An 18,744-nucleotide genomic window follows, 5' to 3' on the forward strand; every position below is an offset into this window, starting at 1 on the left:
TCGAATCACTCTACACGAACATCCCACATGCTGAAGGACTAGATGTGATCAAATCACTACTCACGCAAAGACCCATGCCTGCCAAGATACCCACGGATTTCATCATGGATTTACTAAAAATTGCCCTACAGAACAACTACTTTCTTTATCGTGAGACATTTTACCTGCAGATAAAGGGAGTATATCTGGGCGCATGCTTTGCCCCAAATTTCGCCATTCTTTTTGTACATGCACCTAGAAAAATCACATATCCTACACGTTAACAATCCCTTCAAGAACAATATCCATTTATGGCGTCGCTACATAGACGACATTCTATTGATCTGGAATAGCACAGAGGAGACCCTGATGTCCTTCATTGAGTGGCTTAACCAGTCCCAAGAACATTTACGCTTCACATGTGACTGCAGAAACAAGGACTTGCCGTTCCTAGGCATTACTATACACACAGAAGACGGCAAATTGGGGACATGCCTTTTTCGTAAACCAACGGAAAGGAACACATTGCTGCAATACACCAGTTACCACCCCAGAGCGCTAAGAGATGGGCTCCCATTTGGCCAATTTCTTCGAATTAGGAGAAACTAAGTGGCGAAAGGACTACTTTCGAGAAGCGGAAGTCTTAGCCCAGAAACTGTGTGCAAGAGGTTACCCCAAGCGGCTCGTATCCAGAGCAAGAAAAAGAGCATGGTACTGCCACAGGGAACAACTACTAACCACCCTAACGAAGAAACCATTGAAAAGAATCTCGTTTGTGTTAAGATTCAGCCCAAGCAGCAACAAAGTGGCGAAAATTATCAGAAAGAATTGGTCCATACTCCGCCCCTTCGAACCATTCAAAGAGGAACCCTTATTCTCCTATCAACGTGGAGATAATTTAGCTTCCCAACTGGTACACGCTATAACCTGGCAAGAGAAAACAAGAGACAAACACACCATCACTGCAGCGTGGGGGCTCCCGCCAGTAGTGGGACATTACAAATGTCAGAACTGCTCTGTCTGCAAGCTCATGACCAAAACCAAAACATTTCTCTACAAAGACAGAACATACACATTGAAGACCCATACCAATTGCAGATCAACAAACGTGATCTACGCCATCAAATGCCCCTGTTCCCTGCTGTACATCGGTCAAACGACCCAAACAGTCAAAAACAGGATCATCCAACACAAAAGCCGGGTCAACTGTAAAGTTCTAACGGCGCCGCTGGGCTCGCACTTTCTGGAGCAAAATCACCTTGACACGGATATGACCTGGCAGGTGATTGAACAAGTGACACTCCCCTCTAGAGGCGGTGATATCAGATCGCTCCTTAACAGATGTGAGTGCAAGTGGATGGCATATTGCGACTCTGTCAACAATGGCCTTAACACCATTGACGAGTGGAACAGCACCATTGCGATCTAATTCCACCCTCTGTTTCCCTTGATCTTTACCTCATTTCAATCTGTCCTTTGATAGCAATCTTGCCTGTAAAAATTCTCTGCTATCCTTGCAAAAGACCCAGGTTTACATTGTATTACTCACTATTACTGTATCCTGTTCCTTAATGGATTAATTGTTTGATTGCCTATAAATAGTCATTATGTGTATCACTTGTCCTCCAGTCACAACCTGTGATCATTTCGTGAACTATGTTATCATATGTATGACAGTGTAAGACATCCTTTAATGTATCCCCATCTCTGAATTGTTCTTCACTTATGCCTACCAAGGAATATCATTGATTGGCCCTTTGGTTACTTCACATGTGCTCAGCAAGCAATTACATTAACTTGCCCACTGGTCACTCCTTGTAACCACTGCATTTACTATGTTAAATAATGCTGAATTGGTTCCATCATGTTATCTCTTCCGCACTTTGACCGTGTACGCCTCCACAATTCTGACTGTATGATCGGTACATTTTGACACTGCCTGTCTCCACTCTACATTCTCCAGTTCCCAAGGTCCTCCGGCTTACTAATGGTAACGCTACGTCCTTTGGGTTAATTATCGCAAGTTCCTCAGTCCCAGATCCTTGGTTCCGTACTCCACCGCCAAACACCTCCCAAGCCCGCCCTCCCCCGCCCCTTTCACTCGTACTCCCAATCACCTGCGCCTTCGCATCCAACGGGGCACGCACCCAGTGACCACGCCCCTCTGCCTATCGGCATGTATGGCTCAGCTTCCACAGGCGTCTCCATGACTACGACAGCCTTGTTCGAGCTTGGTGCCGACTCCACGCCTGAGAGAGGTTTGTTCCCTCGCCAGCCCATGCCTTTTTCCCAGTCCTCTAACCGATGGCTTCTAACCCTTAGTTGTCCCCTTCCCAATAGATTCAGTCCCTCAAGCACGATAATTTTAGATCGGCGTCCAGGATCCTTGGAGATCGCCCCTTAATCGTGAAAGAACGCCCGGTTCCGGACTCCACGGTAAGCGGCTTTCTCTTTCCCACTACCTTGGAGCCCCTTGTTCCTGCCCCTCGGGTGATTAATTATCACTTGTTTCTTTCACTTCCAGACGAACCCGCACTTGGCGACTCCTCGGCTGGTTCCCAGCTGACTTTGCGCTGTTACCAGTAAGTGTGTTATCACACGGGCCTGTTTTCCTGCTCCCCCTGACCCACCTTACCTCCCTCCTCTTCCCACCCTCATCCAGCTTGACCCACCAGCCACTAACCACAACGATTCATGCACCGCGGCCGTATCCCCAAACTCACGCACGCAGTATGCTCCTCCTGGCTGGGGTTCACACACCGCCCCAGCCTTCTGCTCCCAGTCTTAGTCAGTCACCTCGCTCTCCTTGCTCGAACGTTGCAATTCACTGAGTCATCCCCCATTCCCCAACGTTGCCTGCCATAACTGAGACTCCCTCGCTCCCTGCGCAATGGCCCGGCTGGCAGCCACTACCATCTATGGACTGCGGCCTTGGCCCCAGGTACGCCTGCGACATGCTCCTTTTGTCCGGCCCTTGTACTCGGCCCCAGCCCTCAGCGCCCCTTCTGGGCAGTCACCTTGTTCCATCCATGCACCACCTCGCTTAGGGTTCAACCCCCTTCCTCCCCCCCTCTCATCCCCTCCTCTTCCCCCCCCCCTTCCCTTTCCCACTCCTCTTAAAGCCCAATGCGACATTTTCACTCTGCCAACACCTAGACACCACTCCCACGGTAGGTCTACAGTGTATCATGCCCGGGCATCTACCTAACGTCCTTCCCTTACCCCCATGTACAGCACTGCCTTCAAACCCAACCCAGTCCTGATGATAATCCCGAATTATGTGGATCAAAACATCGTCGACACACCAGCGCAGCCATAGGCACCTCATACAGAATGGTTCATGAACAAAAATGCATTCAATTAGAAACTAAACTCCTGAAGTCATCCAGAACCATACTGTACTAATTATTCACTGTATATATTGTTGCACTAACTCCTTTGCGCCGCCCACGCTGTTCACATTGTCACCTGAGTTGCTACTTTGGATTCTTCACTCACAAACCACGAGCACCACGTGCAATTTGGGTTGTCACGAATTGCTGTTAGTTATCTACATACAGTGCTGCTACAACTGTAAATTACTCATTTTGCATTTCTTTCTTTACCTCTAAAAGATTTATATAAATGATGCCATGAGCACATGCTACAATCGAATAGAGTCTCCTTGTGGATAATGGTGTATGCATATCCTTATTAACTGCCTACAAATAATACCAGTTGGGATACTCCTTGTTGCTATCACATTTTACCCCAATCCCAACACGGTTGATGGGTTTACGCTCCTGTTCTTTGATACAAAACCTTCATTGCTTGGCCATATTTCCTGGGACTCTGAGACCGTTTTTTATCTTAACCACCCCACATTCGCCAATATGCCCACTGGCCCCGTTTCTAACTTGTAGCTTTTTTTTGGTTTTTTTGTAAGCACCAGTGTTTTAAGTATATGCTCGTCTGATATGCAACTTGAGGTCTAAGAACATCGGAGATCGATACACGTTTGACTCTTTAGGCCTTATGATTCCAGCCTTTCATTGGTAATGCATGAAAGTCCACTCTCACTTGGTCCCATTTTCTGGTCACATTTATAGGTCTGATTTGACTGGCCAGCTTTCATCGGACCATATGTGATCAACAAAAAGAGCTTTCTGAGTTATAGTGAGAGGGGGGGGATCAGGCTCGTTCACGTTTCTGATCCCTTGAATAGAGGATTTGAGTGGACCACAGTTGTTTGTATTTCACTTTTTGGCTTGTGGTGTATCTTATACCTAATACAGCAGGGCGGAGAGTTATGCTGGTAAGCTAGTAATCATGGATATAGGCCTGACCTGTTTGTTATGTAATGTTAGTATAAAGTCAGTAGGCCTAAAAAAAAAAATTGTTAAGAACATATGCTAACATCAATGCATTTGAGGTTGGATTGTTATTGCTCTGTATGAAAGTCTGCAGAGAAGGATTTTGGTACATGGCATCTTGTTGATTATTGTAGTAGGCAAAGGTTTTGGTGTTTGTTACCTCATGTAGTAATCAGTGGATATAGAGCATTTTCTTTGAGCATCCTTAAAACAAAAGGGTTAGCAGAGTATTATTATTATTTTGCTTACCAGGTCAACTGTTGTATACTCTAGTTATTTTATGACTGTGTAGATGATTGTTTCCTTGTAGGAAAGTTTACGCCCAGCACATAAGGTATGAGCTAGTTATGGTGGCAAGCTAATGATGAAAGTTATAGGGCTGTTTGTTTGTGTTGAAAAGTAGTTATAAACACAGTGAGGCTGACATATTTATTGTGAAACACATTTTAAAATTAATAGGTATTTAATGATAGATTGTTATTCTGTATTAAAGCCTACAGATAGGTATTTTGTTTCGTGGAATCTCACAGATTACTGTAGTAGACAAGCTTGTTGGCTGGTGTTAGGTACCTGCTCTGACAAACCGTGGGTACAGAAGATATCTACTGTGAAAATCGTTGTCAGACCGTCTAAGAAGAAACTGTCTGTTACTTTCCCAGTTGTCATTTTTTTTTTTAGCACATTTGTAATTTTATGACTGAATGGCTTTTGGTCTTTATAGGCCAGATGCTGTAGGTGTGTTCTGTTTATTATTAAAAGTGGTGCAAAAGCAGTAGGCCTGAATTATTTATTGCGAAAAACGTTTCTTAAAGCTTGTAGACCCCTAACAAGGAATTGTTATCGCACTAATGGCCTGATTATGATGCTGGTTGGGACAACTGTCCGACCGCCACATCCGTGATCCGATTCAGACCGCCGAGGCCAGAAAAGTCCCCTCTTCCATATTATTTCCCCATGCCGTATTACAATACATCTGCTGCTACCGCTTAAGTCTCATCTACGGCGATGCACATACCTCCAAATATATTGCTGCAAGTGAGTGCAAACTCACAGGAAACATGAATTGTACACCCATGCTTAACATGTGTAGATATGCCTTGTTCACCATTACATCATTGCTGGAGCGTGGTGATCTGTGCACAGTCCAGTCAATGGGGGTACATGCCACCTACAGACTTGCTTGCATTCCGGCCCCCACAGGGTCGTAGTCTTTTGGGTGCAGATGCTGCAGTGTAGGGGGAACCTGGAGGAAAGGATCCATGCCAGAGACTCTCCTGAAGAAGCTGATTTGGGTGAGTACGTAACCCAAATCCATTGTTTCTGATGGCTTGTTGCAGGCGGTCTGACCGCCACGCTCGGATCACCAGAAACCCACATCGAAATCCGGACGTCTGTTGGAGATCCCTGTACTGCACTATGGATGCTGTACTTCCCCGACTGCCATCTCGGTGGTCCGAGAAAGGCTGTTGGAGTTGGCAGTCTTTCAGTGGTTGGTTGGAGTACAGGAGGCATGCATCGTAATCCAACGTTGGACCGACCGCTTCTGACGAGACTGCGCGGTCGGATTGCCTCGGACAGGACCGGTGAAGACAGTCTGACTGGCATCTCATTGATTACTTTAGCAGGCATGGGTTTTGATGTTGGTCTCCCCGGGAGTAGAAGATTTTTACTGAGATGATACCATTTAGATCCTATTGAGGAGTTTTATATAATTTTGCCAAGTGTAATTGAGTACATATTTCTAGTTTATAATGATAGCCCTAATGATTTCCAGCTTATGTGCTCTTCAATATGCCATTGTTGGTATTGGTGTCAAGCCAGTGTTAAAGGATACAGGCCTTATCGGCTCATTGAGAAAAGTTATGTCTGATTCCTTGTGTGTGATCTGTTTATAATGAAAGGTTATGACAAAGCAAGCAAATTTGAGTTACTGGTTGTGAAAAGCATGTGTTAAAGATAATATGCTTTTAATGGTGGATTGTTGTTACATTGTGCTACAGCCAATAGATGGGTATGTTGTTACTCTTCAGACAAAACAGCTTACTACCAGCATTCAAACATACTCACACATACCATTGCAGAGAAGGTTCCTACACTAGGTACAAAAGATCACCACACCTAATCCTAATAACATACAGCCTCCATCTGACTGTGTTTTGCTACTGAATGGGCTACAGATGATTCATTTGATGACCAGGTGCCAAACTGTACCCTCTGATGGAACATTAATTCTGCACGAAATGTTAAATTAAAATGCTTTTCCTTCAAATTGTCACTTGTTAAATTTGCCACATCGTTACAAATTCAGAAACCAAAATATGCACCATAGCGGAAGAAGTTGGAAATATAGGAAAATGTGCCACAAATAGTGCAGTAAAGCAAAATAAAAGGTTGTACTACTTGCAAGACCCACTTGGCACGTAATTGCACCTCTGCGTCGTCAGAATGGGAAATTATGTTTCCCTTGATGATTGTGGATATGTTTACTATGGGCAGTACACCCCAGTTTATAACTTTTTATCTAGTTTTGACCCATGATCGTCATTCGTATGTAACTGCATTTTGTTTTCAATCAAGTTATTTAAGCACTTGGGTCACATGGTCGTTTCCCTTTTTTTTAAAAAAACTAAATAATTTCAAATAAGGCTGATGTCATTATGCATACAGTTTCTTCTTTCCTACTAAATTTTGTCAGGTTTTCAATCATTCCAAATGGCTCAAGTCCTATTTTTTTTACTATCTCTTGGGTATAAGGCTTGGTGGATATTCCACACCTTGAATTTTGAAAGACCATTCTGCAGCATTGTAAAAGACATCTGTTCTTCAGACCGGATCCTGACGTCTTCAGGAAGAACCTCCCCGTGGAAGCAATACTCTATACTAATGTACTGCTGCTTTTTCTGCATCCGTTACTATTACACATCGGAAGCTCTTGCCCTAATGGCATGAAATTGCTTGTGGTCGTTGCCAAGTCAGCTTCTGTTTTTTCCAGGGAGGCATTCTTCAAGAGGCCATCTGCACAGTGGATAACTCTATATCCTGTGTGTAAAACATATCCATTGGAATAGCTCTTAATCTCAGATGTGTATATAACAAAACCTTAACTTGTGGCTTGCCGTTTCTACCGTAATATGATCTTCCTCCCTACTAGAATATATTTTTAACATTTGAATGAGTTAGATGGGGAAACGGAACTTGGTTTGCAACATGAATAATTCATCGTGAGACTGTTTTCTCATTTACTAATACTTCACAATACAATAAGAATGCATTCTAATTTGGTGATGCTGCAAACTCCTGCACCTGCCCGTCTCCTACTGAAATACTGTAAGGAAATAAACATGAGCTAGACTGCACTATTGTGATGACCTGTACACCATAAACAACTGTTATAAATTAAATGAGCAGCCAATGGCATACTTACGTCGTCTTACTCCATTTTAGCTTTCCTTGCCAGTGTGCTGGTAGAGTGCTTAGCTCTTGACTTCTACTGCCTTATGCAGACCACCTAACTACTGGTTGCAGATATATGTACCGCATGTGAATCTATAGCTCATTTATGATGTGAAAGTTCCCTACCCGTAATTGTAATTTTGCAGCTTGCTTAATTCGCATGTGGCTCGCACAGTCCACTGAAGATACTCAATAGTTTGTAATATCCAAGGTTGCAAATGTGGTGTTTAAATTTAGACAAGTTAGGCCGGTCTCCGTCAAATGGTAGATGGAAAAGTGAATTGTAAATATAGTCTATTTTTGTCTGAAACGTCCACTTTTGCGGCATGGAAAAATGAGGCATTAGTGAAAAAAGTAAGTGGGCTGTATGTCTTTCTTGCAGCAACCTTCCAACACGATATTAAGGAGGCCTATGACTGATTTATTTAAAAGAAACTTAGAAACACCTAGATGTAACACATTTGATCACATGCACTTCTATTAATGGTCTGGTGTCAATATTATTGCTCTATCAGATATACACAGTTGGCAATGCAAGATTTCAAGGCAAGTGTGTTTAACTCCTTAGCGCTGCGGCGGCTATTCCGCCGCAGTGCTAAGAGGGTGGGGTGGGGGGGGGGGCGGCGCTCCCGTGCTCGTGACGGAACCGCTCCGTCACGAGCCTCGGGCGCGCTGTGCTTGTGACGGAACGGTTCCGTCACGGCCCCGCCCGCCTAATAGAACCTTCAGCGCAGGTGTGGAATTCGCGCACAGCCCACCCGAGGCTCGTGACGGAACGGGTCCGTCACGAGCACGCAAGGGGTTAATGTAAAACTAGTAAGAGACTGTGGAAGCCCTTCTCGGTGTGAAAGATTACGTACGCCGAGATAACAAAGCCTTTTTGTGATATAAAACCCTGTATCTCAGAAAAAACCCAGGGTTTCGACTGCAAAATGGCTTTCAGATTTGTAGTAAACTCATTTTGTGAGTAAGGAAAGCCTTTTCCACTCTCAATAATAGGTTTAGTGACCCATTCCAAATTACAATTGGTGACTACAGTTGCAGTCGCAAAACAATCAGTTACTGACACCTCCAAGGAGGTGGTATCCTTGTGACACCCACACCTTGCCCATTGTGAATGGTGTTAGGAAGGCCTTTTTTGCAGTCTATGTGTCCTTCTCGCAAATATTTCCCAAATGGGAACCTTTTTTATCTCATTTTTTTTTAAAGCAGCTCTGGGTCCTTTAAGAAACATGGACTGCTTAAAATAATAAAATAAAATAAATGTCCTGTTTGGAAATGCAAACATAAGGATAATAATCTGCTATTCCTTGCATATCCCATTTGTTGCCAATTACAGTTGGTTGCACATACCTACCTGTCTAAACACCCATTAGGCAGGTTGTCTACAGTCACCTGTGACTGGACATTTTGTGATGCGAACCATTCATAAATAAGTCTCATCACAAAATCAAAGACTCGTTAAAAAACAAATTGGTGGGCAGTTTGCAGCAACTTAGTTACTTCTTGCTTACTACATCTGGCCTTTTAGCCTGTAAGAATCCTATGGGTGTAAATCTCATTTGCATGGCTTAGCTACAATTAAAAACAAAACCCAAAGTATACATCCCATGGTAGAGGACTTAAGTGAAGGCGGATGAAAGTCTTTTGCAACCCTGTTTTTGTTAAACGATTCTTTGACATGGTAAAAAAGAGTGTGCAACGGGCCACTGTCAAAGAGGTAGTTAATTCCAAATTTTGACTAAAATAGAGTATGGGTTGAAATTAAGTATTACTTAACTGCTTCTAGAGTGGTGTTTTTAATAAAAAAATATGGTATGACATATTGTTCTATTTGCATTTGTTCAAGAGATAGTTTACCAACGCATTGCAGATATGTAATGTGTACACCAATCGGTAATAAAACCATTTACTGACTTTGCATCCAGAGTTTCTGTTGTCTGGTAAAGGATGTTATAAAGTATCTTGAGTGGCCCTCCAAACTGAAGTCCCCAGACTCTGGTAGGCTTGGGGAAAACTACATGACTTCTGACAACGGAGCCTTATTTGGGTCTGCCGTCGGATCGCCCTTGACCTGGTGATCCATCCACTGTCACAGGGGGCTTTATTTAGGGCTGAGTTACCACCACCCACTTTGCTGCCTGGGCCTGTCAAGCAGGTCCTAGAGGACCTGGCAGAACGAAGAAACGATGACTGCGAAGCACAGAGAGAAAACACTATGTGTGTTGGGGTCATTGTGTGTTTTTTTTTTTAAACAAACTCCTGCTTTGAAAGATTGTCTCAGAAAAACAAAAAATAGAATCTGTGTTTGTGACAACAAATCTTGCACTGTCTTCATTCTCATCTGTGACTTTAGTGCATCTGCCACCCATTTGCACTGAAGGTAAAGAGATAGGCAGGGCTTTCAAAAATGGTGGGCGATCGTTCTCAAGGACAGTCCACTCTCAGGTCTCCTCGGGTGACACACAGTGCCATGTTTTACCCTCCACATTCACTCTGCCCAGCAGGATAGAGCATCATGTACTTGAGATCTCGTGCCCCGAGTTCCTTCCTCATCTCCTTGAAACTGCACCTTTGCCGATGGACTTACAGGGTGAAGTCTGGGAAGATGAGAAGAATGGTTTTTTCAAAGTGTAGATCACCATGGGAGCGTGATGCCTGGAGAATCGCGTCCTGGTCCGGGTAGTTGAAGATCCAGGTGATGATTGTGTGATGAGGGGACATCCGGCTTTGGCGCAGGCATTGACGCCCTATGGGCTCTCTCAATGACAAAGAATTTAGGCAAGCTTTTGGGGTGGAAAGTGTTGACAATAAGGTTGTTGTAAATGAAATGAAGATCTCAGGAACAGGTAAGCTATGTGAAAGCTTTATTGCAGCACAGATACAGGTAGGTCAACAGGTCCTCTAGGAAAAGATTTACACTGTAGCCGGCGGCCCCCTTCGGTTACCCCCACCACCCTGATGTTTTATCCTTGCTCTAGCTTCCTGATCCTCTGGCATCATCGCCAAAGCACTGGTTTATTGCTTGAGAGACTTTACCTGAAACGCCAATCTCTTCCAGAGACCCCTGCTGTCCCGTTTGCCGCTCTCCCTCCGCCAACAGCTCCCTGCAGTGGAGTACAGCACTGGATCAGGCCCGCTATTCGTAGGCCTCCTTCTGCCGCAACAGTCAAGGCTACAGCAACAATTGAGAGGTGCATGGGGGCGCATGGACAAGAAACAAGACCCCTCCTCCCCTGCAAAGCTTCATCTTGACTCCTATGGCCCAGGCTGTCTGGGCTGGTCTGCACAGCACGAACTTCGCTCACCCAGCTGGACTCCTCAGCAGGCCCCGGCCCAATCACGGGCAGAGAGTGTCATGCTTGTCAGGGCGGAGTGGAGCTTTATCCTCAGCGCTTGCAGCGCTCCCAGACACCATTAAAGCCAGGATGTCCCTTGTCGTGGAGGTCCAGGCAGGGAGAGGTGCGGAATTGCAGCTACAGCCATCACCCAGGCTCAGCCTAAACTCGGGCCTCTGACACGCGGTCTTCAGCCCGCAGAGGATGCGAGCAGTCCCCAGCCATCCACAAGGACATCAAACAGCAGACCACGGACAACTGGCGCCTTGGTTCACCCAGTGGATTCAGATTGCCCCAGGATTGCCTAGAGTGGTACGGATGGTCGAATTATGTCATCCGTCGCCATGGAGCTTACTTTATTTTCTTTTTTTTTTTTTTCTTTTTTTTTTTGCGAACCTTTATTTATAGCACCTGCAGTTACAAGTATGGGCCTACAACCATCCCGACCGGCCGCTAGACAGAACAAGAATACTGCAAGCAATATGTATAGTTATAGCAGTTCGAAACCCGGGGTCATAAAATAACAGTACATAACTTGTAATCAGACACAACAGATTGAAATCAGGATTTAAGAGGTTCATTTTCAAATAAGAAACTAAGGAAGAGGTGTCGCACAGTCGAATACAGTCCCGCAATAGTGTGCAAATCAGGATATCTACAAACATTGCTAATACGAAGGAATATCGGGGGGTAAGATATACAAAGCAGAAGAAATGCAGGCGCAACCCCAGCGTGTAGCAAGTCTAACTCCCGCCCCTCATCACCAAACATACGGCAAAGAGCATGAGCGACGACGACACTAAAAGAGAAGAAAAACTAAAGGGCCATAGAAACAAATATCGCTCAGCCACCCATCCCGCAACCCCCCACCATGCACACCCACAGAAGGCCATGGCCTACCCCCCCAGCAGCGTGCCTGTCGCCCTAATAGAGACAGAAATATAGAAAGATAGAGAAAGGAGGAAAAGAAAATAAGCGGAGGAGGGCCCTCGTCTTGCCGCCCGGCCCCGCCCTTCGCCCCTACACCTCGGAAATCCCAGAAAGGAAGTAACACTGTAATGAAGAATAACAAGTCCCAAGCACATTAGCGATGAAATATCGATCGAACATACCCACTGCACCGTCTGTCAACAATAAAGCCAATAGACCATGAACCCCTTCATCCCTGACCCTGTCTGGCAGCGGCACCGCCAGATGTCCACTTGTTAATCGATTTAAAACACAGTCCTGAGGGTCCAAACAATATGGGCGGATCCGGGTGGGGTGCAGACCCAGAAAAGCACAACAGTCCAAGTCCATCTAAGTACCGACAGCAAAGATCAGACAGTATCAACTCCGGTCTCGGGAACCTCCAAAAGCTCACAGTTAAGAACACCATCCAGGAGAGGAGAGTCACACAGGTTGGCCACCGCTGCGACATGACCAGGCCAGTCCAAAAGGGAAAACAGCGCTCCATCCCCAGCCGCCAGTTGGATTTGTGTCCCAAGGAGACATCCATACGAGCAATCAGGTCGGTCCGCGCGGGCATGGGAGCCCGGACCTCGAGCGGCTCCTGGTGCTTCTGCGGAGCTGGGACTTCCTCCATGGTCTCAGCAGCAAGTTCCTCGGCAGCCCCCTGGAGTCGGACCGTGGCCGTTAGAGACGGCGAGACAGCTATGGCGTCCATTCTTTCACCCAGGTCCCAGGCATGGCAAATCATGGTTTCATGCAAAACTGTTAGGGCAGCCAACACGTCCCAGGATGTAAACTCCTGCGTATGTTGCGAGCATCCCGGCCCCATCCGTGCAACAGCCACCGGACGTGGACGCGGGCCGTAGAGGAGAGCACCAGCCGCCATCTTAATCCAGTCGGCCCGTCCCTCTTCAACACTGTCGGGGACCAGGCCTCACCTCGAGGGCGCCACGGGATGCGACCCCGGGGCAAAAGGCTGTGCGGCAGGCTCCTGAAAGGAGAGCCACCAAAAGGCTAAAATCCCTGCCGGGCCCCGGGTGCCGCCCGCCTATGTCAGGGGCAGTCCTTGGCTATACCCGGGCAACAAAGTTTGGGGAGGGGGCAGGCGGCATGCGCCCCCTCCGATCCTGTGCCACCACACTGCCCCTCAAGGGTCACCGCCCAGCGGACCGGGCCTTCCCCGCTAGCAGCGGTCCATCGTGTCAACGGCACCCACCGACCGGCTCTCAACCGCCATCGACGGCCGCCGATGCTGCAGCTTCGGCCGGAGGCCCTGCCAAATCAACGCCCCAGTCTCATCGCCTCATGGGCCGCGGAGCAATCGGGGACGGTTCTCAGGATCTGCTGCACGCAGGAGCTTCGGGAGCAAACGGTAGGTGCTTGTTTTCTTTCTCCTATTAAAGTATGCCTTTGTGGCTCAGGATAGACGACAGGATAGACGTGTGGGGCGAAAGGGCTCACGGAGCCGAGCGACTATGCGGCCATTTCGAACGCCTGCTTGGCTCCTCCCCCCCGCCATGGACCTTACTTAATGTCACGCCCCCTCTAAATGGTATTTTAATGTACTGATTTTTAGCACACGGGGTCAGAAAAACGGACAAGAACTTGGCTCATCTGAGGAAATTGAACCGATTTTCACATTTTGGCTCTAATCGCCAAACAAAGTTGCATAGGATGTGATACACATGGAATGCATCTGTTCTAGTTTCATGGAGATGGCCCTGCATGTTTATGCTACTGGATTTTTACTGTACAGTTGAGACGGTCTGTTTCTTTCAGAAAATTGGCATTTCACCTACATTTACCATATTGTGTTTTGCCCCACAGCTTTGGGACCATCTAGACCACACCATGCTGTTCCCAGATTTCCGACCGTCCTTGAGCAGCAGGTCACTGGATCACGATAGCAGAGACAATGAAAGGGGACACCAAGCTCACCCTGATCTCTGGGGTACAACCAGACCTCCTCGACTGCCAATGAGGAGGTACAGAGCACGAGGAAGCTCCCGTCCTGACCGATCACCGGCTATCGAAGGGTAAGTTGCTGCTGCTGCTGTTTTTTGTCTCTAAAACAATTGAACTGTTTAATATCCCCATTCTATAGACCTGGTGTAAAAACAGTATTGGATATATTGAGTAACAAAAGTGCTTTGGAAGTGTATACTTGTAACTGACCAGAATCATATTTTTAGAACATCTAACATTTTTCACGTTTAGCCAATTCTAATTTGAATATTTAAAATTGATGTTTGTCCGTTTCTTAACAAGATTGAAAATCAAATTGTTAGTTAAAAAATCACGTTTTACTAGTTTCCAGAAGTTGTATGTCTTGCCTGTTAACATGAAACATATTCATATGTTTCCAACATTTCGTCATTTTCACAGGATTATACAGCAGATCTTTGCTGGATTGTTTGCAAACTCTGCAGTGCCTGGATCCCCAAATCACTTTTCATGGTAAGCTGTGGCGTGTTATTTACCAGAGAGAAGTTTTGAGAAAGTTAGTTGGTCTGGTGGTGGAGTCAGAAGTACAGCGTTTAAAGTAATTTGCACCCGAACAGAAAGGTTGAGTTTTGAAGTGCCCATTTAAATACAAATCTACATTAGTCAGAAGCTGACGGAACTGGGGCCAAAAAGCCATTTAATTAAATGTTGAAACGTTTCGACTTTTGTTTCCTGTAGCAGCCTGTCCAACGCTGTCTCACCGTTGCCATGCTTCAGTCTCCATGACATGGCAAGGTGTGGAGTCAGGAAGAAAGAAGTGGTGCTGGGACTTTGGCACTTAAAAATCTATTGGAGTGGGTAGTCAGGGACTGGACTGGGGCAAGGCTAATAATATAGAAGGTTTCATGTGCGGAAACTAGAAGTTATGTGGAATAAGAACAGTGCAATAGTGCACACGGTGCATTTTAGGCTATTGTTAGGAAGTTGCAGTTAGCAAAGTTGATTGTATAGTCTACCAGTGGTTTAGAAAGAGGAGTTCATATGACTCCTTTGTGCATCTGTAGCTCAAGGACCACATGTACCCGTAGATCTATAACCTTTAAACACCTACAATAGCCGTATAAATAGCCATATAAATTCCCAAATCTGTTAGTTTAGAGGAAATTCTTTCAAATGTATTACTACAGCCTGCAGTCCTGAACCGTTTTACGATTGAAGAATGTTTTTATTTTTATGAAATGTCTTTCTGCTTCCCTCCTTTGCCACAATTTGAGAGAGCTGTAGTATTTCACAATTGGAAAGTTATGAGTAGGGTCTTGTCATATTTCTTACCTTTCCCCGCCATAATGCATAAAGTGTTTGAGGTTTACTGTCTTTGTTCACGAGGGTGCTGGGGGTGTTGATCTTTTTGCCTTGTTCCAGAACTCCTCTGCAGACGAAACTCTAGGCACTACATAGCTTTGTATGTTGACGTTATAGAAGTGTATCATATGTTTACAATGACCACAGCAGTCCCTAGTGTTTTAGAAATATTCTTAAGTATAGAAATAAATGAATCTGTTTTACTATTTCATTAAATTATTGGCAGTCATGCCAAGTCAACTAATACTGGGCAGTGAAGAAAATATCCTTAGTCAGATACCATAAAACCTGTGTTAAAGGCTTCTGCCCGGCAAGTGCCAACAGCCGCACTACTCAGCCTAGAGCAGTAAAAGGTGTTTATTTAGGCATTAATATTACATAAGGGGGCCAGACCGTTCATAGACACACTGAGCTGTAAACTTTAGTGATGCTAATCCTGCTTGCCTGTGCCTTGTATGTAAGTCAATACAGGTGAGGGATGTCATGAACTTCTCGCATTGCAGGGTTCAAGTATTGGTTACAGTTGCACCTGCGTAGTACGACAAGGTAGTTGGTGTACTTCCCCGTGTCTTCTATACTTCTTTGGGTTTCCTGCTCTATTTTGAACTCTACAAAGTATCTCACAGAGGGTTAGGCAAAAAAAGCTTTGAGTCTCGGAGTGGTTATTAAGCTGTAATCACTAAAGCTCTGGTACCTGTTATGGTACAAAGCATGTTTTTTCACTCCCCCATGTTATAAAGTGTGTTATTGATGGATTTTCTGCTGTAATATTGCTTTGTTTTGTGCTATTATTTTATATTTGCACATATAAAAGTACTGTGGGAATTGCCCTTATTTAATAATTAAACTATTGACCACCACATTCTTAGTTTAGACTGAGTCAAAAATATGCAAATGAATTAGTTGAAATATATTCACATATTAGAATTACTCTGATATGTGATACAATAGTCCTCCTGTATTTCACCCAAGCAAGCCTTTTCAATACTATAAAAAAGTATGTATGGTGATTACATAGTAGCCCGTATTCCAGCTTACTTTCCTTTCTCTCTTACCAATATCTCCCGGCCAAGCGCGGCACCAGATCTGTTTTTTACTTGTCAAAACTTAGTCCTCAATTTTAAAGGGGAACACGAGAGAGATGTTTTTTTCATGTTGAAAATTCCTACCTACAAGTCACTGTGTTTAATTTCCCTCAATCCGTTGCTGTTTTACTAGAACCTTTAAGTTTTATCTAATTATCACCCTCTAATGAGGTTGTAGTAGCTAATGAACAGGCTTTCTAGACATCATTTCAGGGTGCAATGTTTCAAGCACTATTTCATGTAAGTCCATTTTACATATCAAAGAAAAGAAAACATTGAAGCCACAGCTTATATAAAAAGAAAAACATCAAGTCAGGGTGAATTTTAATTTAAGACAAAGTGCAATTACAGATGGTACTGTTTATATTCTCCAACAAAGTGTTGGAAAGAAGCATGATGCTCTAGTGTACATCTCTAGCAGCAAGCAACCCCTTTACAACTCAGACCAACAACCGGCTATTTTACTAGTTACATTTTTTTATAGTTCCCTTGTTCAGTTGATCACTGTTTGAGTTTCGCAATGCTATACGGCATAAAGGCTATAGGAATGGATTACACTGTAGTTGTTTATGCTGACTTGTTCCTCCCCCTCTGCCAGCTGCAGATTACTTTTGGCAAAGAATATCTTGTCCTTCCATCCTGCAGTGTTGTGGTATATTGTGGTGTCTGAAGTTACGTAGTTCAGTGTCTAGATTGTTCTCCTTTGAAATTATATGGAAAGGGGTGTTTTACCAACTAGACTAGTCTGGTCCACCCTGAGTTTGGAGATCTAAATTTGAAAGCCGTAGCCAGCTGCACCACAAAAGTTTGATTTATTTGTAACACGTCAACTTTACAAATAAGGTGTGCTTTTAAAGCTTTCACAAGAAATTTGAAGAAAAAACTAGTAATTTTAATTCTGAGTAATTCTATTTGAAGGAATGGAATGTTGCACTCCAATCCTGGGGACTACGCATGGGGACAGAGTGGCCTTGACGCAATTGTTACCCAGGTAAGAATTTTTTTATTCTAATTCCATTTGTAAATAGTTGTTCGATGAAGTGTAGTACAAATATTTGCAAATTATATTGTATGGTGAGGGAGAAATTAGAGAATACAGAAAGTCTTACAAGCTGGCCAGAAAAACCCGAAAGAAAGAGTTAAAAGATCAAGCATGGGTTACTCTCCATGAAGCATCACTGAGTAAGGATTGTTCCCTATTTTGGCGGGCAGTGAATGCACCGTTTTTTAGTAAAAAGGATGTTGCGGCAATAGCAGTCATAATAGATACGAAAATTTGGGTAGACTTTTTTTCAAGGGTCTGTAGTACTCAGGGGAGTGTTGAAAACATTTCAGATTCTTCGAATCATTAGGGGGAGACCCTATTTTTTTTCACCCAGCAATCTTCAAATTACTCAGGCCGAGTTAATTGGGGCAATAAACGCAAGCAAAGGAGGTAAGGTCCCAGGTCCCGACGGGCCGCCAATTGACCTGTTCAAGTCAATCTCAGTATTATTGGGAAAATCGGGCATGTTATCTCACGATATCCCTTTTAGACTCCCTGACAAAGGTAATGGGAAGGGTTGTTCTGGATAAATTGCACGCCTAGGCAGATGAGAATAACATTATAAGTGATGTGCAATATTGTTTTAGAGAGGGGTTAAGGACAAATAAGCAGGTTCTAAATCTTAGTATTTTAATCGGAAAGTACACTCAGGCAAAGGCTGGGAAATTTTATGTGACATTCGTAGATCTTGCAGCCGCATTTGATTGTGTTATACATAATAAACTGTGGAATATTGTGACTAATCTGAAGATCGATCCAGTATTTGTTCAGTTTTTAAGACAATTATATTCCGGGGCTACTGCGAATGTGCGGTATGGATCTAAAGGGGAATGTACCACGACGTTTAGCATGGAGAGGGGTGTGAGGGAAGGCTGCGTCTTGGCGCCGTTCCTGTTCACTTTCTATACCAATGCTTTGGAACAGGAGCTTGAAGGATTGGCGAGAAGTCCACCATATGTCAACACACGGCCAATAGTCTCCCTCCTCTACGCAGACTATGCAGTACTTCTGGCCCGCACGCAGTTAGATCGGCAGAAAGCCCTTGCCACATGCACACGCCCCCGGGAGTGGGAGAAATAAATGTAGTAGCCTCCCATTGGGGGATAGTAGGGTAGACACCACAAATATTTTTACTATTTAAGCGTTTTATTTGTGCATACAGGTTCCTGGGGTCCAGCGATTAAAAGTAGGAGCCTACTTTTTATGAAGTAGACTGCAGCTGCTGTTAATTTTTT

At 44.6% G+C, this 18,744-nt stretch overlaps 1 protein-coding gene across 1 annotated transcript in view; it reads left to right on the plus strand.

The window, feature by feature from the left end:
• RNF115 (ring finger protein 115) overlaps positions 1-18,744 on the plus strand; it is a 219,481-nt gene that overhangs the window by 152,903 nt on the left and 47,834 nt on the right. Inside the window, exons 4-6 of the mRNA XM_086945361.1 lie at positions 13,901-14,109; positions 14,459-14,530; positions 17,383-17,455. Coding sequence (XP_086801487.1) covers positions 13,901-14,109; positions 14,459-14,530; positions 17,383-17,455 — 354 coding nt within the window. The remainder of the gene's footprint in view (positions 1-13,900; positions 14,110-14,458; positions 14,531-17,382; positions 17,456-18,744) is intronic.

This window comes from Lissotriton vulgaris, chromosome 12 (assembly GCF_964263255.1).
Source record: "Lissotriton vulgaris chromosome 12, aLisVul1.2, whole genome shotgun sequence".
Taxonomy (NCBI): Eukaryota; Metazoa; Chordata; class Amphibia; order Caudata; family Salamandridae; genus Lissotriton; species Lissotriton vulgaris.